The 25,739-nt window shown below is 36.9% G+C and overlaps 1 protein-coding gene across 5 annotated transcripts in view; it reads left to right on the forward strand.

Moving 5' to 3' along the window:
- The window catches only part of TRIM33 (tripartite motif containing 33), a 145,366-nt gene that overhangs the window by 112,459 nt on the left and 7,168 nt on the right, over positions 1–25,739 (forward strand). The window contains exons 19-20 of one of the 5 annotated variants that reach the window (XR_010410780.1): positions 1,173–1,223; positions 7,718–7,987. Coding sequence is in view for 4 of the 5 variants with exons in the window: in XM_045896900.3 (XP_045752856.1) it covers positions 1,173–1,223; positions 1,303–1,515 (264 nt within the window). In the remaining variant the exon portion in view is untranslated. Of the gene's footprint in view, positions 1–1,172; positions 1,224–1,302; positions 6,274–7,717; positions 13,138–25,739 lie in introns of those variants that run through there. The other 4 variants (XM_064588595.1, XM_045896900.3, XM_064588594.1 and 1 more) reach the window with 4 other exon arrangements.

Raw genomic sequence — 25,739 nt, forward strand, 5'->3', positions numbered from 1 at the left:
CCTTTTTGAACAAGTTGAGGGTTGAGATATACAAGTATAGAAAGTAGTCTGTAGTTAAGTATATGGGAAATGATTATAAATAGCTTATATTTGGGTACATTTAGGAAAGGCATTTGTATTGGTTCCTTTGATTTTATTATTAATGTAGGTTAATAAACTCTAATCTCTGGTGGCTCATCTTGAATAGTAGCCCAGAGTATATAATGTTAAATTTTTTGATCTCAGCAATATGACTTTCATTAACTTCGATTATGTATTTTTTTGAGGATAAGGATGGGCTATCCTTGAGGAAAAATATGATACATGACTCACTCCTTCAAGGAAATTGTTTTGTTTTCTTTGAGAAAAGGCAAGTCTCTTATTGTTAGGGAAGATTTTCATTATTCTAGGAGAAGAAAATGGAATTGGATAAGAATCTACAAAATCTTTAGGAAGATTAACAGTAAAATATCTTCTTTATTGTGGTTGAAATTTGGTGCCATATGACTATTACTAAAAGGACATCAAATCATTTAAAGTATACTCATAGCTACCTCTGGAAGTATCTAGGTGACCTTTTTAAAATTTGAAAAAAAAAAAAAAATCCTTATAGGTTAAAAGTAGAGTGTAGCACTATACCACAGAGTATAGTAAAACCTTACTCACTTGAAGTTAAATTGATATAGTCCCATTTTTTGGTCTTACTTTATAATCCAGTTAGATTATTTTCAAATAAATGTGCTTTTGTGAATTGTAGCTAACATTTGCGAGGAAGAAGACATTTTATCTGCTTTAGTAATAGTTAAATAATTTATGTTTAACAGATTGCCATACAGATAGAATTCTAAGTGGTTTGTTGATGGTTTGGCAGTTTTTAAAAAGCAACATTTCTTATATGATTAGTTTTTTTGTCTTAATTAGATCGATGTATTCAGTCAACCTCCATTTCAGATTGACTTTACTAATTCAGAATTTGAGAGCATTCTTGAGGTTTCACATCAGCTGTAGTAACAGAACTTTGTAAAGAAAGTGGTTCCGTGTGTTCTGTAGAATTTTAGAAAGCACTTAATCTGGTTATAGCAATTTGTTCCCCCTAGTATGGCTGACTTTCGTCGCCAATCCTATGCAGTTTCATAACTTTAGAAAGGATTATAATTTCCCTTTTTTTTTTTTGACTCTGGTATCCTTTTTAGATGATGAAAGTTGTTCAAGTTTATGCAGAAACACAAGAGATTAATTTGAAGGTAAGCTTTTCAGACCATGCAAACTTGGTGAAAGAATATGCATTACCAATAGGTGAATATTCCTATCTTTTGCTTGCAGGCTGATTCAGAAGTAGCTCAGGCAGGGAAAGCAGTTGCATTGTACTTTGAAGATAAACTCACAGAGATCTACTCAGACAGGACCTTCGCACCTTTGCCAGAGTTTGAGCAGGAAGAGGATGATGGTGAGGTAACTGAGGACTCTGATGAAGACTTTATACAGCCCCGCAGGAAACGCCTAAAGTCAGATGAGAGACCAGTACATATAAAGTAAAATGACATGAACTTAAATAATTGTTTAAAAAAAAAAAAGAAAGAGAGAAAAAAAACCCTTTTATTTAAGTGTTGCTGGAATATCCTGCCTACAGTGGGCACCTCCTTGAAGAAGCTGATAGCTTTTACACAGTATTAGATTGAAGTAATGGACAGAAGTCACTTCTTGTCAAAGAAAGGGGGAGAGAACTCTATTTGCAACTTTAAAAGTAAAAACAAAAAGCAAAAGTGAAATGATTTGAAGATTTCTGTTACTAAAGAGGATGGTTCTTTAGAATGGCAGATGTTGGTGATCATGTGGTATTGATTGGTTCAGGATGCTGGGTGTATAAGTAAATACTTGAGGGTCATGTCGCTTGATAAATTGTCTCTTTGGACAAGAGTGCACAGCTGTTAAAAACAACTTTCATGCCTCCCCTTCCACACACATACATACTGGTTTGTTTTCTAGGTAAAATCAAGGTTGTTCAGATTCCACTTTGATGTCAGTGCAGATGTGCATTGAATCATGCCATTATATTTTTTCTTACTTTGATGCTGTTGGGCCTTTTAGTTTTTATATTGGCTTAAAGAACTCAACGGTAGTTTTATTTTCTATTTATACCTAGAGTCTAGGAAACATCATTGATCATCATTTAATCAATTTTAATGGTCTGCTGAAATAAATATGGTAACTTTTCAGTGGCAGATCATATAGTAATCATTTCCAGAAAAACACTTCCACAGAATTGCACTTCCCAATCAGATCACCTGATCATACAGTTACTCCCATCAAAGGCAGAATGTTTGTTTCAAAATTAATCTATAGTTTTCTGTACATTTAAATTTGATTGAGAAGGTGACAACTGGCTCTTATCCAGTCTTCCTTCATGTCAGTTTTCTGATAGACCACTATTGGCAAACAGTAATCTGTCAACTACCAAATGTGTAAAATTTTCTGTATTTCACTTTGTCTTATTTGTAAATAGTGAACTAAAACTTCTGGCAGATCAGCAACATTTGCTGAGCCTGTTTTTTAAGCTAATGTGTATTCTTACTAATGTTCCTATCAAGAATGGATTTGTAATATATGCTGTCTATTTCTAATGTTCACATTCATATTTTGAGGTTCTATCTTATTTTAATAGAGAACAGACTTCTCAGAAAATCTTCAGAAGCAGCTTATTATTAAATATCAAACTATTGAAATAAACCCGGTGGGGTTAGATTACTCATCTGTCCACCAAGTGGGACATTTGCATGGACTGGGGCTTAACGGACTTAGAAGAGGCCTGTAAGTAAATCCTGAAAATGAGCCAATCCCCACTTGAATGGTTACTGGAGTAAACCCACCTTTACTACCCTGAGTTCAGCCCCTGAGGCAGATAAACCACCTTGGCTTGGTTTCATTTTTTTTCTCTTCATTTGTGATGCTCAGATCCAAGATGTGTGTTCTAGACCGTGTACAGGCTTCTCTTTTGTTGGATTAAAAAAATTTAGTCCTACTTTTGTATGGACACCTTAGAATATAAAGTGACCAAAATAGAAGACTTGCCATTAGATATTTTTCAGACGTCAGCAGATTTGTGGCAAATCATTTGCCTTTTTAAAACTTCAGCTTCTGCAGTTCAGACAGTAGACTACTCAGTAAAAATTATTTGACATAATTGTCTAAGAGGTAAATATTTTTTAGTGCATATTGAATCAAATAAAGTGCTCTAAAGAAATTATTATACAAATTCCTTTGGGTTGTTTTTCTTTTCTTAAGTGTTGGGGGTAAACATGAATATTATTCAGGCCTTCTGATGGTGTATGTAAGTGGTGTTGATTTTATTACTGCTGTTGACTGACTTCATTCTGTGGCTTCCTTCTAGCTTCTCTTTCAGTTTTGTTGTAAGTTCAGCTTTAAAATTTACACCGAACTGTTCTATCATTTTACTCAAATTTTCAGGTACCTAAGAAGAGTTTTCTTATAAGAGGGAGAGAATCGTTTTAAAATGCTTTATTTATGTGCATTTCTCTCTTTTCCACAACTGTTATGATTTCAGTTTATCAGATGTATCTAAGGGCACATTTTTGGAAAGTGATGAGTAGCAGTATAACTTCTTTTGTCAAGCCATTGATTTCTAATATTTTATACTTGCTCTTCAGATGAATCCTTTTCATGATTCTTAGATAAATCTTTTATATAGGTTCTACCAGTGGGGGAGAAACTAAATTTTAAGTAAATATTTCTTGATATTTGGGGCCTTAAAAGATAATGTGTTCCCTTAAAGATATTTCCATGTTAGGTGTAATTTTTTTTTTTCTTTTAAGATTGGTTTTTGAAAAGCCACTTTATTGTCAACATTTAATAGGCTCCATTTCTGTTAACAGAAGACAATTCATATTACTGAGGATTTACTATTAAGTAAATAGCTATCAACAAACCACCCTTAAATGAAGATTTAGATTTCATTGAAGCTTTTTTCTTGTACACTGATCACTGTGTTCCTAAGCTGATAATCAGTTCAGCCACTATCTAATATAACTGTTAGAAAGTATAAAAGCTTAAATTGATACTCAGATGTCATGTTTTTCTATTTTATGTTTCAAAAAAGCAAACATGGAATATCAATTCCTGAAGGCAATTTACTCTTTGTTAAAAGGCAGTATTTTAGATTTGGAGGTGTTAAGTGTTTCCTTAAAAACGTGCAAAGTTTTGCAATACTTCAGTTCCCATCTCCCATCAGAACACTGTTCCTCAGTCTGTTCTGCTGGCCTAAATTTGTATTTTTTTTAGCACTTGGCTCAGCTGATTGAGTAAAGGAACTGTTTTGCAAGGTGAAGCATGTGCGTGTTCCAAAGTATGGTTAGATTGTAGGTCATGCTCTATATAGAAACATCAAATCATTACCACAGAGAGATGATAAGGCATTGGATCCCCTGTTGAAATTATTCTTTTTGGAATCAACAAGGTACTTTCTGACTTCTATGTCTTATATAAAGGAATTTTAAATAATATAAAGTCAGTTAATTCTCACTTTTTGTTGTAACAAGTTTTTGAGATTTTTAGTTAATCCAAAGAAATAATGCTTTTAAGTAGAAGCAAAAGGTTAATAGTGTGCAAATTGTAGGTTTACCAATTACCTCAGCAGGTATCCTGCCATGTAATTATTAGTAATTAGTGTTAATAAGCCAGTAGATTTAGGTCTTCTGACTGTGCCCTTGGAGTTTGGCCTACCATATGTTACTCAGCAATCTCTTAGTATCCAAAATGGGAGTAGATGCTGTGGCCCCCTCTCCCTTGGCCTTTTTAAGTCCTTTACCCATTCCCACTCACAACACAGGAAGTATAAAGATCTCATTTCTTATTGAAGTCAACACTGCTTATTTGCATACTCAACATTGGATCGGTGAGTAGTTTTGTAAAATCCACCCACCCCAACTCCCCTAATTAAAACAATCAGATTCTTAATTCATACCATCTGTATTATTAATCTGCTAAAGATGATCCAGGGTTTTCAAGGTGTATCAGTTTGATCTTAAACTGAACCTGGATGCTTTCTTTTAGTTTTCTCACAGTTCTCTCCTCCTTGATAAAGCAATAACACTGCTTTAGGTCTGTTGCCTAATAGGCACGTCATAGTCCTCTCCCGGATGATTTTATAGGAAAGTTTGTATGCATATCACCCAGTCTATCTTTTAAAAAATAAGAAATTTAAATGTATGCTGGAGCTTATGACAATATATTGTGGCATTTTATTTTAAAAATTGGGGAAAGTTGCATATTTTTTTAAAAGTAGGTATTTGAGTAAAAAAAATTGAAGGTACTTTTTTAAGAAAAAAATTTATATGCCACAGTTTACATAGACATTTCAGATTTCAACATGTACTCTTGGATATAATGGTTTCTTTTACTTGGCCAAAATGCATGTAAAGCATATCTTCCATCTTAGTTCCTTGTGTTTGCCTTCGTGGTCTTTTATATATTTTTTATTGTATCTGAGAAAATTATCTTCAAAAATAACTCAATTTGGATATATTTGTCATAATCATACTACAAAATGTACAAAATTAAGTTTAGCCCTTTTCTAGCAAGTAATCTTTAAAGTAAAAAATGCACCGAATTTGTATGTGGGAAGGCACTCAAATGATTTTGTAGGTGCCACTGCAATATTCCCTTTCAGGTGTGGCCTAAATTTCAGTCTTAAGAAGAAAGTGCTTGTCTGCTCCTGGTCTGAAAAATGTAGGCATTTACTATGTTTTAAATCACAGTGAAACATGTATATAAGCCTATAAAAACAGTATGTGCAATCTGAAAGCCTGTTAATTTTCTATGTAGACATACACACGAAAGGGTTAAATTCACAGCCTTACTAGTTCCTTGCTTCCAGTATTTCAACTGGTCTCCTCCCCTCATTATTATTATTATTATTATTATTATTATTACTACTACTACTACTACTACAACTATTATTTTTGCACATAATTAACTACCCTTCAATATGATTCTTAAAGAAAAAGTGCTGTTTCTGTGGTATTGTATTCTCTAAATAATCATATTTAATTTTTTAAAACAAGGTTGCAGTTTCTAATTGTTCCGTTCCTGTGTTTTTTGCTGGTGTGTATTAAAAGCAAGATTTTCTTTTTCATGGTTATTTAATACATTAGCTGCCTGTAAATATTTCTTGTTATAATGCTCTGGAATGTGTTGTAGAAGTTGTATTAGATTAGTTTAAAGCCTTGTTTGAAAGCCACATTGTTTTGGTTATTTCTATTAAATTAGAAAATTGAAAAAGTTTGCAAATGAATTCCTTTTTTTCTTCCTGAGTTGAGATTTAATCATTAGTTTGCTTAAAAAATGTTTACTGTATGCCAGGCACTGGAGATACAGAAGTGAACAAGATAAATTACAGTCTCTCCCTTCACAAGTGTTTAGACTCTATATGAGAACAATCCGTGTTATGATGGGATCAACAAAGAATATAGTAGGAACATACAGGAAAGGCTCTAACACCAAACTTTGTTGATCAGGGAAGTGATCTCTTTCACTCATAAAAATATGATGACAGGGGACCAGGCAGAGTGAAGAGAGAATAAAATATAGAAAAGTCTGAAAATGAAAGGGAATGTATTTATGTATTCCAGGACCTGAGAAGTTCAGCTTGGATTAGAATATTAGTTGGAGCAGTAAAATACTAAGCTGGAGAACTAAGCCAGGGTCCTTTTTAAGCAGTGCCTTGAGAGTCATGTTAAAGGGTTTGGGGCTTTCACTGATGTTAACAAGGAGCCCTTGAAGAATTTTAAGAATTCTTCTTAAAGAATTATCCAAGAATAGGGCTTGAGAGAGCTGATATAATCTGACTTGCCTTTTTGAAAGTTTGTTTTAAACTGTGAAGAATGGATTATGGAGAATATTGGAAGTGGAGAGAGAGTTGTCGGCTGTGAGTAATCCAGATGAGGCCTAAACTAGCTATCTGGTAGTGGAGATGGAAACTAGCAGTCAAATTTTAGAGAGATGTAGAAAGTAAAACAGACCAGTAATTGAGGCCAGGTGGTCCTTACCTTAGGCATATTTTATATGACACCTGTTAAAGTAATAAAGAGTGGGAAAAAGGAATAGATAATGAGTGGAGAGAAATGAATTCAGTTTGGGAGGCATGTTGAGTTTTAGGTACCCGTGGAGAATGAAGGTGTGGGTGTCCATGGTTCTGGTGCTCATGAAAAATAACTGAGCTGCAGACAGAGCCTCTAAGATCCATCAAGATCCCGTCTGTCTTGTCACTGAAAAATGGCTAGCACATGATAGGCATTCAGCAAACACCTGTCAAAAGTTGAGCCTTTAGCATAATGTTGTTAACTAAAACAATGTAAGATATGTTATTGCCTAGGAAAGTTATAGAATGGTAAGAGTAGGGTACTTACGGTAGCAGAGGAAACATTTAAGGAGTATATTAAAACAAAAAAAGATTCTATAAGAAGACTGGATTATTTTTGGAGGAAAGGCAGAGGAGCCATAATGGAAGATGAGAGAGGTTTCATAAGGGGTTTCAAAAGGAGTATCCTTGAAATCAAGTGTTAGAACAAGAGATGAAGTAAAGGTACAGTGGCCACTGAGTTGAGCAATATAGAAGCCATAGGGAGAGCTATTCCATTTGAAGCTGCAGTAGGAATACAGTGGGTTAGATAAGTGATTGAGTATAGATTGTTTTTCAAGAAATTTGACTTTGGTTTTTCTTTAGGTCATGCAGAACTATGGCCATGAATAACCAAGTGAAATATCAGAATGGAACTTCAAATTGTTACCTTTCTGGATGCATTTTGTGTAGTGGAAAAATCGAGTTTTGGCCATTGGGCCACATGAACCCTTTGGTTTGAACTGGTAAACTTTGTTTAACCAGTTACCTGTGTGAACTCTGAGTTTCACTTTATTTGTCAAATTAGGATAGCTATATCTAGCTCCTGGAATGAATATGGACAAGAGGTCATTTATAGCACAAGGTTGACAAATGGTAAGTTGTGATAAGGAAACATACAGTTTCCTTTTTTTCCCCTATTTCCTCTTCCTGCTATTGCCATGAAAAGGGGCAAGTTAGAAATGTAGTTTCTCCTTTTTTACTAATGAGATGAGAAAAAATGTAGATGCAGGGCCCCAAGGCTTTAATATCTGTCCTCAACTCTTAAATATTTAGCTTGTCCTTCACTTATTTGAGACTTGAGTTCTAAACTCCAACAAACACCCAAATTGGCCCCTACATTTTTAAGATAATACTTGCAAAAATGAATTGGTAGGATAAAACACCTAATCCAAGGTTTTGTCTCAAGCTTCCCCTTTTCATGGCCTTAGGTGGTGGTAAATATGTCACTATTCTTTCATTTATAAAGTTGTTACTGTTGATCTGGAAAGGCAATATATAGTGACCTCTGTTACTGACAATATGGTAGACTGACTGCATGCACTGAGGAACCCTCCTAATGGTATAAAACATCTGAAATGCTGGATAAGATTGATTTTTAAAAATCTTTAAATGTATTGCTGAGCTAGCGAGGAAGATACTCAAAGCTGTAGCTTAAGCCCTGGGGTTTTTTTTGTTTTTTGTTTTTTCCTTTGATTTTTGGTTTTTCTTTTTTTTTGTAAGCGAGTGTCTGGCTTAAGCTTTGATTGCCAAGGCATCCACTTCAAAGACAACTTTCTGACTAAACACATTGCCAGCCACACAACTAGATAAAGAGCCAGGCCTCCTTTCCCCAAGGAGGCTCCTTTGATTTACAAATCTTGGTTGATTTCAGTAAGTGACCATTTGAACCACTTGTCTTTTCCACACTTTAAATAATTCCCATTCTCTTGTTTTAAATTCACCAATAAGGAGTGAGCCCATGAAACCCTAGACCTACCGCCAACCTCAGTAAACATGGAACCCCTGGTCCTGTGTGTGTGTCTCCCCCTGCATCCCCCCCACCCCACCCCCATCTCCCTCTGCAACCTTGCTATGTGGGCCCAGGTGTACTGTGTAATTTCCAGGTCTTGTAAGTCATAAACCTTTATTTCTTCAGTTTCCTGATGGTTGTTGCTGAAGTGTCTTGCAATCATAATAAGAACCACAGAGGCCCATCCAGCCACAGCATTAGTTATTGGTAGATTGAGACCAGTACAAAACAAAGCTCCACTTCATCACCTGTAGCATTTTAACCAAAAATATTTGACAGTCTAATCATATGAAACAATTAGACAAAAGTGCAATGTAGGACATTTACAAATATGTCTGGTGTGAATTTTTAAAGTAACTGTTGTGTCAAAGAGGTGGGGAGACTGTTAACAGATCAAAAAACAACATGTAATGGGAGCACTTGGGTGGCACAGTCAGTTAAGCGTCAGACTCTTGGTTTTGGCTCAGGTCATGATCTCAGGGTTGTGAGACATCAGCTCTGCACTCAGTGTGGAGTCTGCTTGGCTTTATCCATTTCTCTCTGTACCCACCCCCATGCGCTCTCTCTGTCTCTCTAAAATATATTTTTTTTAAAAATCGTGTAATGCATTAACTTAGATTTGATCTTGAATTAAATAAACCTAGCAATCAAAGCCATTTTAGAGACATTTGTGGAGATTTGTATATGAATTCTTAATGATATGGAATGTTTAATTTTCTTAGGTGACAGTCACTTTTTCCTTATACAGAAGAATGTCCTTTTTCTTAGGAAATGCATGCTGAAATATCTAGGAATAAAGTGTCATACTACTTTCAAATGGTTAGGCCAATGGGTGTGTGTGTAAAATAGATATATGAGATCATGTGAATGTGGCAGAATAACAACTGGCAAATCTTAGTGAAAAGTAGATGGGGTGTTTATTATTTCAAATTTTTGAAGACTTCACAAAGTTTTCAAAATAAGGTTTAGCGGGGTGGAACAAAAAGCGTGAATCCAAAGAAGTACTGAAAAAGTTGCTCCAAAGGCTCTGCCAATCCTTGTGTCCTAAAGACTTTGGAATGGGCTAAGCTTTAAAAGGGAGACAGAGCATAGGGCCAACATAAGGGTGGGGTCAGAGTGAGATACTCTTCCAAAACCTGGTCCCTCAAAATATGATACACTCAGTGAAAGAATGAGCCAGAATAGCCTACCTGAGGAGAGGAGAGAAAGAAAACTGGGTGGGGGGAAGTGGGGAAAAAAAACCCCTACCCTTAGAATTGGTGTCTACAAGCTGACACTTAAAATGGTTTTGGAATCGGACTTAAACTACCTATGTCATCAGAAAAACTAAGACTTAAAGTGGTATCAGGTTAGAAGTGTTTTCCAGGCACTTAAACAAGTGTTAATATAACTCTTTCAAGGAAAGCACTTCAAACCCAATCTTGAAGAATTTTCATAGTGTTATAATAATCTTGGACTCATTCAAAGTCACAAAAATGAGAAACAAGTCATTATTAAAAAATTAGGAGAAAGCAGAATCTGGCCTGTAATGATTGCAGACATTGGAATTATTGGATGAGTGTATTCAGACATTGAAAAGATTTTAGTATCTCTAAAATTGGGATGGCATTGTAGTATATTTGGCTATGTTACTGGTATAAAAAGTCGTGTATCCTTTGATACTTGATGGCTTAGATTCATTGAAATACAAAATGCATAAGGAATAGAAGAATGTCCAAAAATTGAGCAAGAATGAGAGACTATTAAAAATCGTGGAGGTGGGGATAACAGGTGCATGGGAAGAAAAATGATCAGATTTGAGAACAAAACATCTAGACAAAAACATACAGATAAAAGAAGACCAAGATGAAGAAATTACACAGTGCAGTGCAGTACAGAGAGAATGTGTGAAGAAGTTAAAGGTCACCAAGAGCATATGGTAAAGGCCAAAGGACATCTTATAGAGTACCAGAAGGATGATACAGAGAATGGTTAGGGATGATATTTGAGGGTATTTTGGTAGTTTGGCTGAGAACTTTCCACATTTGCTTAAAGTCCTACAACAATGAAAACCAGAAGACAGTAGGATATTTTTAGATAGAGGAAGCTGTCAATCTAGAATTTTGTACCCAACAAAACTACCAAGAAAGAAGGACAAGGTCATTTTGGATAAAAAGTGAGAACTTACTAGTAACATATCTTCATTAAATGAACTCCTGGTTTATTCCTGGAAAAAGAAAACAAAGTTCTAAGACACAAGAAGGGATGGTGATCAAGGAAAATGGTTAATGAATGAGGGTAAACTAAACTTTTTAAAACAATTTTTGAGTTAAAAAGTGAACCAGATGACACCCAGCATGACAGTGTGATTCTGCTTCCCTGCTTCCAGGGAAAGTGGTGAAAATTTAGAAAACAAAACGTGAAGCCTCTGGAAATGGACCTATGAAAAACAGCAAATGAAGAAACATCTGTGCAAACAGCAGGTGATTAAGTAACATCTTTTTAAGAAAACCTATGAAAATTCTGTAGGGATGGTGACATTTGAATCAAGGCTTCTCTCTAGCTCCTTACTCCAGCTCAGCAATGTGGAGACTCCAGACTGCTACAGCTAAAATCACAAAGCTTCGTCTTTCTCAACTCCCAGTTGAAGGGCTGTCTTCCTGGGAAAAGCAAGACATCAGTCTTTCTCATCCTGTCCCAGGTAGCTGTGGTGAAGTTTGAAGTGAGTGTGGTTGAGAAGTGTGTGTGTCTGGGGGCTCTTATTCTGTTCAGCCCCCGCTCAGAGAATGGAGGCTCTACCTTGGGTGTAGCATGCTTAGAATTACTCGGGACACTGACCACCTTTGCCCTAGCACATGAGGTGGTAGTTCCATACCAGGAGAGACAAGCGAGAAGGCCTCAGGCTGCTTCCCCTCTTCCTCCACTGAGCACTTAGGGATGTCACTCAGAAGTTTCACATTGTTCCAGCTAAGCCCTGGCTTTGAGATTTTAACTTGAGAAAGAGGCACTTTATGAAGCTGATAGCCCCTAATCTCTTTCAAAAGGATAGACTTCAGTTGTAAGAGCATGGCCAAATTCAAACATGAGGGCACAGCACTGGAGGTTGTGACAAAAGGCAACTAAAGAGAGATTCAAGATAACAATCTAAACTGTAGGTTCGCTAGTTTGCAGGAGAGAACTGGGAAATAAGCCCAAGGGAGCCATACTGGAATTATAAGACTAACACACAGATCTCAGTAACTATGCATTTAAAGGAGCCAGAATATGATTGGATTAGTTTATAGACCAATTTATGCCCAACAGCATTGTTGAAAACAATATAGCAGCTGGCAATTATGGGAGTTTAACAGCTGGCCTGGTCAAAAAAATAATACGGGAGCCCTATCAAACCCACCGTCATCCCAGGGAAATTTACCCAAAGTTATGCCTTCTCAGAAAGAAACATTAGAGGCTTAATGCTGGGAGAGAGGAGGGAGTACACTTGACTAAAACAATTCAGCCAGTCACTATAAACAATTAACAATGCCTGTCACTTGGGGTGGAGGAGGGGAAGGACCAGCTGCTACGTTATCTAAAATCTCCATTCCCCAACAAATACTCATTTAAAGAAATACAAAAGTATAACTAATATGCTGGAAATAAAGCAGGCAATAGAAATATGAGAAAAACTTGAAAGTAGTCACTATAAACATGTTCCCAGAACTAAAGAAAACCATGGTTAAAAAGTAAATGAAGGTATGATGTCAATGTCACATCTAATGGAGAATATATCAATAAAGAGATTGATATTAAAAAGAGCCCAGTGAAAATTCTGGAGTTGAGGGATGCCTGAGTGGCTCAGTCAGTTAAGTGTCTGCCTTCAGGTTGGGTCATGATCCCAGGGTCCTGGGATCAAGTCCCACACTGGGCTCTTTCCTCAGTGGGGAGCCTGCTTCTCCCTTTGCCTGCTGCTCACCCTGCTTGCGCTCTCTCTGACAGACAAAATCTTAAAAAAAAAAAAAAAAAAAAATCGAGTTGAAATGTATAACAAAAAATTCACCAGAGAGACTGAACAGTAGACTTGAGCTGGCAGAAGAAAGCATAAACAAACTTGAAAATAGATCAGTAGAGAAAAAGAAATGGAGAAAAATGAACACAGCTTCAGAGAAATGTGGGATGTCATTCAGGCACACTCTGACACATGCATAATGGGAGTAGCAGAAGGAGAGGAGAAAAAGAAGTAAAAATATTCAAAGACAGATGAAAAATTCCCCAAGGTATTGCAAAAACAATAACCTAAGACCACATAAATCCTTATTTCCCTCCTCTGATACAAAAAGTGGGACTGTATAAAACTTTATATGGTATATCGTTGGGCCCATACAGAAATGTAATGTATATGTATTTGCTAATAGCATAAAGGAGATGTGTAGGAGAGAATTTGTATTAGCCTAAGGAAATTACTATAATTGGTAAGTTAATAATTATAACTATTTGTTGGGTTTGTAACATCAAAGGAGGTTTATTTATAATATCACAAAAAGAAAACAAATAGAGCTACATAAGAGTAATGTTCCTCAGAACAGAGAGCCCAGAAATGGACCCTCAACTCTATGGTCAACTAATCTTCGACAAAGCAGGAAAGAATGTCCAATGGAAAAAAGTCTCTTCAACAAATGGTGTTGGGAAAATCGGACAGCCACATGCGGGAGAATGAAACTGGGCCATTTCCTTACACCACACACAAAAATAGACTCAAAATGGATGAAAGACCTAAATGTGAGACAGGAATCCGTCAGAATCCTAGAGGAGAACACAGGCAGCAACCTCTTTGACCTCAGCCGCAGCAACTTCTTCTAGAAACATCGCCAAAGGCAAGGAAAGCAAAGGCAAAAATGAACTATTGGGACTTCATCAAGATAAAAAGCTTTTGCACAGCAAAGGAACAGTCAAAAAAACCAAAAGACAACCGAGAGAATGGGAGAAGATATTTGCAAATGATGTATCAGATAAAGGGCTAGTATCCAAAATCTATAAAGAACTTACATCAAACTCAACACCCAAAGAACAAATAATCCAGTCAAGAAACGGGCAGAAGACATGACCATGACAAGATATTTCTGCAAAGAAGACATCCAAATGGCCGACAGACACATGAAAAGGTGCTCAACATCACTCGGCATCAGGGAAATCCAAATCAAAGCCTCAATGAGATACCACCTCACAGCAGTCAGAATGGCTAAAATTAACAAGTCAGGAAATGGCAGATGTTGGCGAGGATGTGGAGAAAGGAGAACCCTCCTACACTGTTGGTGGGAATGCAAGCTGGTTTAGCCACTCTGGAAAACAGTATGGAGTTTACTGAAAAAGTTGAAAATAGAGCTACCCTATGACCCAGCAATTGCATTACTGGGTATTTACCCCAAAGATACAAATGTAGTGGTCCGAAGGGGTACGTGCACCCCAATGTTTATAGTAGCAATGTCCACAATAGCCAAACTATGGAAAGAGCCAAGATGTCCATCAACAGATGAATGGATAAAGAAGATGTGGTGTATATATATATACAATGGAATCTTACATGGCCATAAAAAAAAAACAACAAAATCTTGCCATTTGCAATGATGTGGATGGAGCTAGAGGGTATTATGCTAAGCGAAATAAGTCAAACAGAGAAAGACAAGTATCATATGATCTCACTGATATGAGGAATTCTTTATTTTTTTAAAGATTTTATTTATTTATTCATGAGAGACAGAGAGAGGCAGAGGGAGAAGCAGGCTCCCAAGGAGCAGAGAGCCCGATGCGGGACTCGATCCCAAGACCCTGGGATCATGACCTGAGCCGAAGGCAGACGCTCAACCATCTGAGCCACCCAGGCGCCCTGATATGAGGAATTCTTAATCTCAGGAAACAAACTGAGGGTTGCTGGAGTGGTGGGGGGTGGGAGGGATGGGGTGGCTGGGTGATGGACATTGGAGGGTATGTGCTATGGTGAGCACTGTGAATTGTGTAAGACTGATGAATCACAGACCTGTACCTCTGAAATAAATAATACATTATATGTTAAAAAAAAAAAAGTAGGAAGGGAAAAATGAAGGGGGGGAATCGGAGGGGGAAACAAACCATGAGAGACTATGGACTCTGAGAAACGGGGTTTTAGAGGGGAGGGGGGTGGGGAAATGGGTTAGCCTGATGATGGGTATTAAGGAGGGCACATATTGAATGGAGCACTGGGTGTTATATGCAAACAATGAATCATGGAACACTACATCAATAACTAGTGATGTATGGTGACTAACATAGCATAATAAAATAAAATTAAAAAAAAAAATTAAAAAGAAGAATAATGTCCCTATATGGAATTAGCCTAGTATAAATCAATAGCTCATTCTGATAAGATGTATATGATAAAGACTAGAGCAACTTAAAAAAAAAAAACCTAAGGGGCGCCTGAGTGGCTCAGTCGTTAAGCGTCTGCCTTCGGCTCAGGTCATGATCCCAGGGTCCCGGGATCGAGTCCCACATCGGGCTCCCTGCTCAGCGGGAAGTCTGCTTCTCCCTCTCCCACTCCCCCTGCTTGTGTTCCTGCTCTCGCTATCTCTCTCTCTCTCTCAAATAAATAAAAAATCTTTAAAAAAAAAAACAAAAAACCTAAGAAAATAAAACAGTGAAAAATTCATTAAAGAAATTAAAATACTTTGAAAAATATTCACTTGAAGTGAAAGAAAGCATGAAAGGAGGAATAGAAGAACAAAAAAGACATGAGACATAGCAAAAAGTAAAATTGTAGACATCAACATAATATTAAATACGAATGGATTAAACAATTCGAATCATGGAGATTGTCAGACTGGGTAAGAAGACCTGATTCAAGTACGTACTGTCTGCAGGAAACACACTTTAGATTAAAAGATACAAATAGATTGAATGTAGTGGGAGGAAATAAGTCATATCCTGCAAACAGCAATCACAATAAGCTGGAGTGACTGTATTTTAAGAGAAAATAGGCTTTAATACAAAAATTCAAATGGGGCACATTTTATAACGATAAAAGTGTCAACTGACATCAGGGAGATTTAACAATTCTAAACATAAATACACCTAATAACAAAGCACCAAAATACCTGAAAACAAAGAAAGATGAAGGGGAAAATAAATACAACAATAATGGTTGGAGACTTCAATATCCCACTTTTCAATAATGGACAGAAAACTAGACAGAACAACAAAACAGAAGATGAACAACACTACAAACTGATCTAATAGATATTTGTAGAACACTCCTCTCAACAGACTACAGATACACATTCTTCTCAAGTGTGCAGGGAACATTCTCCAGGATAGGTCATGTGCTAAGCCACAAAACAAACCTCAATAAACTTAGGAGAATAGAAATAGTGCAACATATGTTCTTCAGGAACAGTGGAATGAAATTAAGAATCAGTAACAGGAAAAATGTTGAGAAAATCATATATATGTGGAGTTACTGAACACAACACTCCAAATAACCAATGGGTCAATAAATCAAGGGAAATCAGAAAACACTTAGAGATGAATGAAAAGGACACATTCCAAAAGTTATTAGCTTCAGCTAAAGCAGTGCATAGAGGGAATTTTGTAGTTGTAAATGCCTATATTAAGAAAGATTTCAAATCAATAACCTAACCTTAGAAATTATTCTTTAGAATTAAAAGAATTATAAGAGAATACAATGAACAATCATATGACAACAAATGAGATAACCTAGATGAAATGGATAAATTTCTAGAAAGACAAACTAAAACTAAGGAAAAAAGTAGAAAATGTCAACAGATCTGTAACAAGTGAAGAGTCTGAAGTAGTAATTAAAAAAAAAAAACTACCCACAAAAGCACAGGCACAGTTGGCTTCACATTTTAATTCTAAACATGTAAAGAAGAATTAAGATCAATTATTCACTAACTCTTCCTAAAAAGAGAAAAGAACACTTCCCAACTCATTTTATATGGCCTTTATTACGCTGATATCAAAACCAGACAAGACATCACAAGAAGAGACTACAGACCAATATCTCTCATGAATATAGATGTGTAGATCCTCAACAAAACACTAGCAAACTGAATGAAGCAACATAAAAAAGAATTATACACCACGACTGAGTAGGATTTATCCTGGGGATCCACAGTTAGTTCAACATCTGAAAATCAATGTAATACATCATATGAATACAATAAAGAAAATTACATGAGCATCTCAGGTTCAAGAAAAACATTTGACAGAATGCAGTGCCCTTTCATGATAAAAACACTCAACAAACTAGGAATAGAAGGGAACTTCCTCAACATGATTAAGGGCATTGATGAAAAATCCATAGCTAACATCAGACTGAACAGTAAAAGATTGAATGCTTTCTCTCAGTCATTAGGAAAAAGGCAAGGATATCTGCTCTTACTATTATTCAACATTGTACTTGAGGTTCTAGCCATGACAATTAGGCAAGAAAAAGAAATGAAAGTCCTCCAAAGAAGTAAAATGATCTCTATTTATAGATGACAAGAACTTACAAAGAGAAAATCCTAATGAATACACTAAAAATCTATTAGAACTAATAATCATGTTCAGCAAGGTTACAGGATAAAAGACAATATACAAAACCTATTGTGTTTCTACACACTTGTGCAATGAACATTCTGAAAATGAAGTTGAGAAAGTAATTCCATTTATAATAGCATCAAAATCTTAGGAATTAAGTTTAATAAAAGATGTGCAAAATTTGTACTCTGAAAACTACAAAACATTTAAAGAAATTAAACAACATCTAGCTACTTGGAAAAATCTCATGTTCATGGATCAGAAAACTTAAGATTGCAGTATTCAAACTGATAATGGATTCATTGTAATCCCTATCAAAATCCCAATTGATTTATTTTGTAGAAATTGACAAGCTGATTCTAAAGTTCATTCAGAATTTCAGGGGACCCAGAATAGCTAAAACAATCTTTAAAAGAATAAAATAAGAGGCCTCATACTTCCCCATTTCAAACCTATTTGCAAAGCAATGATAAGACACACTGATACTGGCACAAGAACAGAAATAGATCAGTGGAATAGAATTGAAAGTCCAGAAATAAACCCATACATGTATGGTCAACTGATTTGTTAACAAGGGTGCAAAGACCAATGGGAAAGGAACAGTCTTTTTAACAAATGTTAATGGTTACCTGGATAGCCACATGCATGTAAATATAAGCTAAACTATAAAACTTGTGGAAGACAACATAGGGGAAAATCTTCATTACCTTGTGTTTGGCAAAGGATTCTTAGATGTGACGCCAAAAGCACAAGGAACAACAAAAGGATACATCTGACTTATCAAAATTAAAAATATTGGGGCGCCTGGGTGGCTCAGTCGGTTAAGTGACTGCCTTCGGCTCAGGTCATGATCCTGGAGTCCCGTGATCGAGTCCCCGCATCGGGGTCCCTGCTCAGCGGGGAGTCTGCTTCTCCCTCTGACCCTCCCCCCTCTCATGTGCTCTCTCTCATTCTCTCTCTCTCAAATAAATAAATAAAATCTTTAAAAAAAAAAAAAAAAAAATTAAAAATATTGTTCATCAAAGGACACCATCAAGAAAGTAAAAAGACAACCCCCAGAATGGGAGAGATTACATACAAATCCCATACTGATAAGGGACTTGTATCAAGAATGTGTATGTATATGTGTGTGTGTGTGTGTGTGTATTTTTAAGAGAGGGAGCAAGTCTGCTGCAGAGCCTGATGTGGGGCTTGATCTCATGACCTTGAGATCCTGACCTGAGCTGAAATCAAGAGTCAGATGCTCAACCAACTGAGCCACCCAAGGCACCCCTGTATAAAAATCTTTTACAATTCAATAATAAAAATACAACCCAATTAAGAAATGGGCAAAGGATCTGAATAGATATTTCTCCAAAGGAGATACACAAATGGCCAATAAGCACATGAAAAGATGCTCAACATCATCAGGGAAATGTAAAGCAAACCATAAGATAGCACTTCACACCCACTATGATGGCTGTAAGTGAAAAGTCAGATAATAACAAGTGTGAGTGAGAATCCTCATACAATGTTAGTGGGAATGTAAGATGGTTCAGCTGCTTTGGAAAACAGTCTAACACTGTTCAAACTATTAAGAGTAGGGTTACCATATGATCTAATAATTCCACTTTTAGTATATAACCAACAGAAATGAAGACATGGGGCGCCTGGGTGGCTCAGTTGGTTAAGCGACTGCCTTCGGCTCAGGTCATGATCCTGGAGTCCCGGGATTGAGTCCTGCATCGGGCTCCCTGCTCGGCAGGGAGTCTGCTTCTCCCTCTGACCCTCCCCCCTCTCATGTGCTTGCTCTCTCTCATTCTCTCTCTCTCAAATAAATAAATAAAAAATCTTAAAAAAAAAAAAATGAAGACATGTCCACACAAAAACTTGAACACATATGTTCATAGCAGCATAGCCAAAAATTGGAATAATCCAAATGTCCACCAATGACTAATATATAAACAAAATGTGGTTTATTAATTTATTTAAAGATTTATTTATTTGAGAGAGAACACGCATGTGGTTTTGGGGAGGGGCAGAGGGAGAGAACCTTCAAATAGACTCCCTGCCCAACTCGGAGCCTGACGTGGGGTTTGATCTCATGACCCTGAGATCATGACCTGAGCCGAAACCAAGAGTTGGACACTCAACCAAGTGAGCCACCCAGGTGACCCAAAAAGTGGTATATTTAAACAAATGAAAAATATTTGGCCATAAAAAGGAACAATGTATTGACACGGATGAACCTTGAGAATGTTACAGTAAGTGAAAAAGCCAGTCACAAAAAATCACATTTCTTTTTTTTTTTGTAAGATTTTTTATTTATTTCAACTGACAGCGAGAGAGGGAACACAAGCAGGGGGAGTAGGAGAGGGAGAAGCAGGCTTCCCGCCGAGCAGGGAGCCTGATATGGGGCTCGATCCCAGGACCCGGGGATCATGACCTGAGCCGAAGGCAGACGCCTAACGACCGAGCCACCCAGGTCCCCCCAAAAATCACATTTCAATATGATTCCGTTTATATAAAATGTCCAGAACAGGGAAATCTATAGAGATAGAAAATATTAGTGTTTGCTTGGAGGTAGGAATTGATAACTACAGGATGTGGAGTTTCTTTTGGAGGTGGTGAAAATGTTCTATAAATGACGGTAGTGATGATTGTACATATTGTGAATATACTAAAATCCCTGAATTACATACTATAAAAGGATGAATTGCGTGGTATTTGAAATTTCTTAATAAATGTATTTAAAAAACCCCCATAAACAATAAAGCTAAACTACTGATGAAAAATAGCATATACATAGGGCAGCGGTACTCAGAACATTTTAAGGGCCTTGAGTTGTTTGACAGTGGAGTGAAGATTGGTCACTGTTGGACCTTGAGTTAAACATTTTTGCTGAAACTTCAAAGGCCTTTTAGAAAGAATAAATACATGTGTGTAATATACATACAAGGAAAAGGAGAGAGGGAAAATCTAAAAGAAGGCAGGGAAGGAAGGGGGGAAATAGAAAGCACAAAGCATAATATGCTGGAAATAAATCCAAATATTAATAGTACATGTAAACAAACCAAAACACCTAGTAAAAAGAAACTGTCAAACTCCATGTTAAAATCCATACATCTGCTGTGTGTGAGAGATATCCCTAAAACAAGCCTCTCAGAAAGGCTGAAAGAAAAATTTACAAAAAAATACACCAGGTGAAATCTAACATTCACCACATAATGACAAATAATAAATACAAATAGTAAACTTGTGAGCACATAGTAAATGAAAAACATGAAGGATTGGCAGAACTACAAGAAGAAATGGAAAACTCCACCATTTTAGGGGTTGGTAGCTGATAGGTCAAACAGACAAAATACTATCAAGTTCAGTATAGAACACAGTATCCAGGGCTAGCTAATGGAAATTAGAGTAGTGGTTGCTTCTGGTGGTGAAGGTAGACTTACTGAAAGTGTAGATTTACTGAAAGAGCATTTTCAGGCCATGAAAATGTTTTATATCTTGATTCTGGGGTGATGGTTACAAAAATGTATAAATTTGTCAAAATTCATCTAACTATGTATTTTAAATGGTTGTATTTTATATAAATTACATCTCAAGTTTATTTTAAAAGAATATTTTCTTAGGTGGTTTTTTTTTTTCCTCTTAACTGTTCCACTAAAGATGTCATTATATCCAAGCTACTACCAATTCCTAGCACATGATGTGGTCTTGAAATACTATTCCCACTAAAATTAATCAGATTTTCAGTGAAATGATTGATTCCAGTTTTGGTGTGGGAAATGTAGAAGACAAACCTGGGGCATCTTGTCATATAAATGAATAAAGGAAGCTAACCACTACTATTTTCATGTCATAAGGACTTAGCCACTATGAAGAGGTTTTCCCTTTCCAAAAATGGTACAATTTTAATTTCAAAGTGAATAATTGTAATTGATTGAAGCCCATAATATATACTTATATTTGTGAGTTCATAATGATATAAAAATTGAGGTGATGGGCATCTAAACTTAGAAGATGATGGGAACCAATTCATTACCTTACAAAACAGTAAATAAGTGGAAAGAATCAAATATGTTATCCGGTCTTTTCCTATATGAACTGTATCACTGGATAACCAAGTAGTAGATGAGGGAAGCATTCCTTTATAAAATTATTGTAGTTAATGAATGAAAATGAAACTATAGAATCAAAGTATCATTTTGCAACCCTCAGTGAATTAATGGATCTGTGCAATGTGCCATCCATGGGGGGAAGGAGGGGAAGCATGCTTCCTGATGAAAGAATACAACCCAGCCTATAGACCAAAGGAATAGAACTTGAATCATGAAGCCTCTGGATCCAACTGCCTATTTGTGGAAATTACAGGGCTGAGAAGAACATGTTGAGCTGCACCATGATTATGCCATCAGCAAAATCCAGATTGAAACTCTATAGGTGAAATGCCCTGTGTTCATCAACAGATATATTGTGAGGGAAAGACAGATGGAAGTTGCAATTTGTGCAATAAAAGGGGCTTAAAAGACATGCCATTTGAAAAAAAAATGGGCAAGGCTAAATTATATTGTTTCAGGATACATTCTTGGGTTATAAAAACTTAAATGAAGAAATGATTCTCAGAACTCGGGATGGTTGTTGCTTTTGGAGGGAGGAAGTGGTGGTGATAGGAACAAGGCCTTGAGCGTTCTGGGGTGGCTGCCAGGGTTCTATTTATGGTTTGATTGGTTAGTTACAAAGGTGTTAACCTCATCAAAATTCACTAAACTATACATTTGTGTGATTTTTCTGTATCTGTATTTTATTTTACAATTAAAATGTTAAAAGGAATTTAAAAAATAGATATGGACAACTTTATGCCAATAAATTAGAAAATTTAAATGAAATTAACAAATTTCTAGAAAAATAAAAACTGATGCAAATTCTTTTCTTAGAGATTTATTTATCCATTTTAGAGAGAGAGCATGATAGCCGGACAAGGGAGAGGGGCAGAGAGAGAGGGAGAAGGAGAGGGAGAGAAGCAGATTCCCCACTGAGCACGGAGCCTGACATGGGGCTGGATCCCATGACCTCGATACCATGACCTGAGCCAAAATCAAGAGTTGGATGCTCAACTGACTGAGCCACTCAGGCACACCAAAACTGATGAAAATTCTTACAACTTTTAAAGAAGTTGGGTCTATAATAAAAATTTTTTCATTAAAGAAAACTCCAAGGACAAATGGTTCTAATCATATGAGAAAATGATTTACTCAATTCCTTCCAAAAAATAATAAGAGAGGGATTACTCACCAACTCATTTTGTATCCACTATTTTTTTTTTTCCAAGACAGGAAAACACAACTGAAGGAGTATATTACATAACATGTTTCTTTCTTTTTAAAGTTTTATTTTAATTCCTATGTATAGTTAACATACAGTGTTATATTAGTTTCAGGTGTACAATACAGTGGTTCACTTCCATACATCACCTGGTGCTCATCACAAGTGCTCTCCTTAATCCCCATCACCTATTTAATCCATCTCCCTATCCCCTCCCCTCCCCTCTGGTAACTATCAGATTGTTCTTTATAATTAAGAGTCTATTTCTTGGTTTGTCTCTGTTTTCCCCCTATGATTGTTTTGTTTTGTTTGTTTCTTATTCAACATATGAGTGGAATCATATGGTATTTGTCTTTGTCTGGCTTAGCATTATACTCTTTAGCTCCATCCATGTCATTGCAAATGACAAAAGATTTCATTGTTTTTTATGGCTGAATAATATTCCAATATGTATTGGATATATATTGGATGAATATATTCATACACACACATACACATCTTCCTTATCCATTCATCTATAAATGGACACTTGGGCTGCTTCCATATCTTGGTTATTGTAAATAACGCTGCTATAAGCCGAGGTGTGCATGTGCCCCTTTGAATCACTGTTTTTGTATCCTTTGGGTAAATACCCTGTAGTGCAATTGCTGGATCGTAAGGTAGTTCCATTTCTAACTTTCTGAGGAACCTCGAAGCTGTTTTCCACAGTGGCTGCACCCATTTGCATTCCCACCAACAGTGCACGAGGGTTCCTTTTCCTCTACAACCTCATCAACACCTCTTGTTTCTTGTATTTTTTAATTTAGCCATTCTGACAGGTGTGAGGTGATATCTCATTGTAGTTTTGATTTGCATTTCCTTGCTGATAAGTGATGATGAATATCTTTTTATGTGTGTTGGCCATCTGTATGTCTTCTTTGGAAAAATGCCTATTCATGTCTTCTGCCCATTCTTTTTTTTTTTTTTTTTTAAAGATTTTATTTATTTATTTGACAGAGAGAGACAGTGAGAGAGGGAACACAAGCAGGCGGAGTGCGAGAGGGAGAAGCAGTTTCCCTGCTGAGCAGAGAGCCCGATGCGGGGCTCGATCCCAGGACTCTGGGATCATGACCTGAGCTGAAGGCAGACGCTTAACGACTGAGCCACCCAGGCGCCCCATTTTTTTTTTTTTAAGATTTTATTTATTTATTTGACAGAGACACAGCGAGAGAGGGAACACAAGCAGGGGGAGTGGGAGAGGGAGAAGCAGGCCTCCTGCGGAGCAGGGAGCCCAATGCGGGGCTCAATCCCAGGACCCTGGGATCATGACCTGAGCTGAAGGCAGACGCTTAACGACTGAGCCACCCAGGTGCCCCCTTCTGCCCATTCTTTAATTGGGTTATTTGTTTTTTGGGTGTTGAGGTTTATAAGTTCTTTATATATTTTAGATACTAGCCCTTTATTGGATACGTCATTTGCAAATATCTTCTCCCAGTCAGTAAGTTGTTGTTCAGTTTTGTTGGTTGTTCCTTTGCTGTGCAGAAGCTTTTAATTTTGATGTAATCACAATAGTTTATTTTTGCTTTTATTTCACTTGCCTCAGGAGACATATCTAGAAAAATGTTACTATAGCTGATGTTAGAGAAATTACTGCCTGTGTTCTCCTCTAGAATTTTTATGGTTTCAGGTCTCACATTTAGATCTTTAATCCATTTTGAGTTTATTTTTGTGTATAGTGTAAAAAGTGGTCCAGTTTCATTCTTTTGCATGTTGCTGTCCAGTTTTCCCAACACCATTTGTTGAAGAGCCTATCTTTTTCCCATTGGATATTCTTTCCTGCTTTGTCAAAGATTAATTGACTATATTATTGTGGGTTTATTTCTACATTTTCTATTAACATGTTTCTTTCAACACACATTTTCTTTTCAGTCACGACTATTAATGTGCTAATCTGTATGAGAGGTCAGCTAATGATGAGCCCCAGTCCTACATGATACCCATTTTGGGTTGGGATGGACAGACTGGAATTCCAAAGTTACCTGTCATGCCTAAAAGAGTGATTTCTTTTTGTTTCACCCAATAAACTGCTACCTACATTTAAATAAACAGCAGAATCTGGTCTTTGAAGATGAATTTGTGCCTCTTGGCATCTTCCCTTCTCTTGGGCATCAGTGGTCTCTATCACTTTGGCGATCCTTAATCTCTTCATTTTTTTTTTTAAGATTTTATTTATTTATTTGAGAGAGAGAGAATGAGATAGAGTATGAGAGGGGGGAGGGTCAGAGGGAGAAGCAGACTCCCCGCTGAGCAGGGAGCCCTATGCGGGACTCGATCCCAGGACTCCAGGATCATGACCTGAGCCGAAGGCAGTTGCTTAACCAACTGAGCCACCCAGGCGCCCCGATCCTTAATCTCTTCAGCTTGTCCACCACACTCCTCTTCAACTGGCCCCCATCAGGAGGACTTCATAAAGGGCATAAGCCAGACATTTCCTGGGGGAATGTTTCATCCCATTAGGAGGCCCAAAAACTTCCAGAGAGATGTGCTTGAGGCTTAAAAAGCAAAGGATAAGGGCAAGGTATGTGAGAGGGTAGATTTGGTGGGGTGAGAGTAATAGCCAGGGCCTTGGGGGAGGCAAAAGGAGAGGGTTCTCCAAGACCAGGCTGAGATATACTTTATGAAAGCTGCTTCACTCTTACAGGAATCTGGCCACGCTTATGATGCTATTGAAGGTTACAGTAGAATCTGGTTAGTTGGTGATGGATTCACCAATGCTGAATTTATCCTACCTGGCAGGAGAATTTATACTGGTGCTTAGGGAACAGCTGTCATCTCTTCTCCTGGAATTATAAAGGGAACCTGAGCTCCCGAGAGATTTCAGAGAGACATAATATCCCATAGGTAGTGAGGGTGAAATTCAGTTTGTGAATGACAGATGCTTTCTTGGGTTTGAGGCTGCAACAGTAAGTAACCAGTCCACATGCTGAAGTATGGGTAGTAGGAAGACCCTGTTACTAG

Source organism: Mirounga angustirostris, unplaced genomic scaffold (assembly GCF_029215605.1).
Source record: "Mirounga angustirostris isolate CCGP_5_RB_7025 unplaced genomic scaffold, mMirAng1.0.hap1 SCAF_4, whole genome shotgun sequence".
Classification (NCBI taxonomy): domain Eukaryota; kingdom Metazoa; phylum Chordata; class Mammalia; order Carnivora; family Phocidae; genus Mirounga; species Mirounga angustirostris.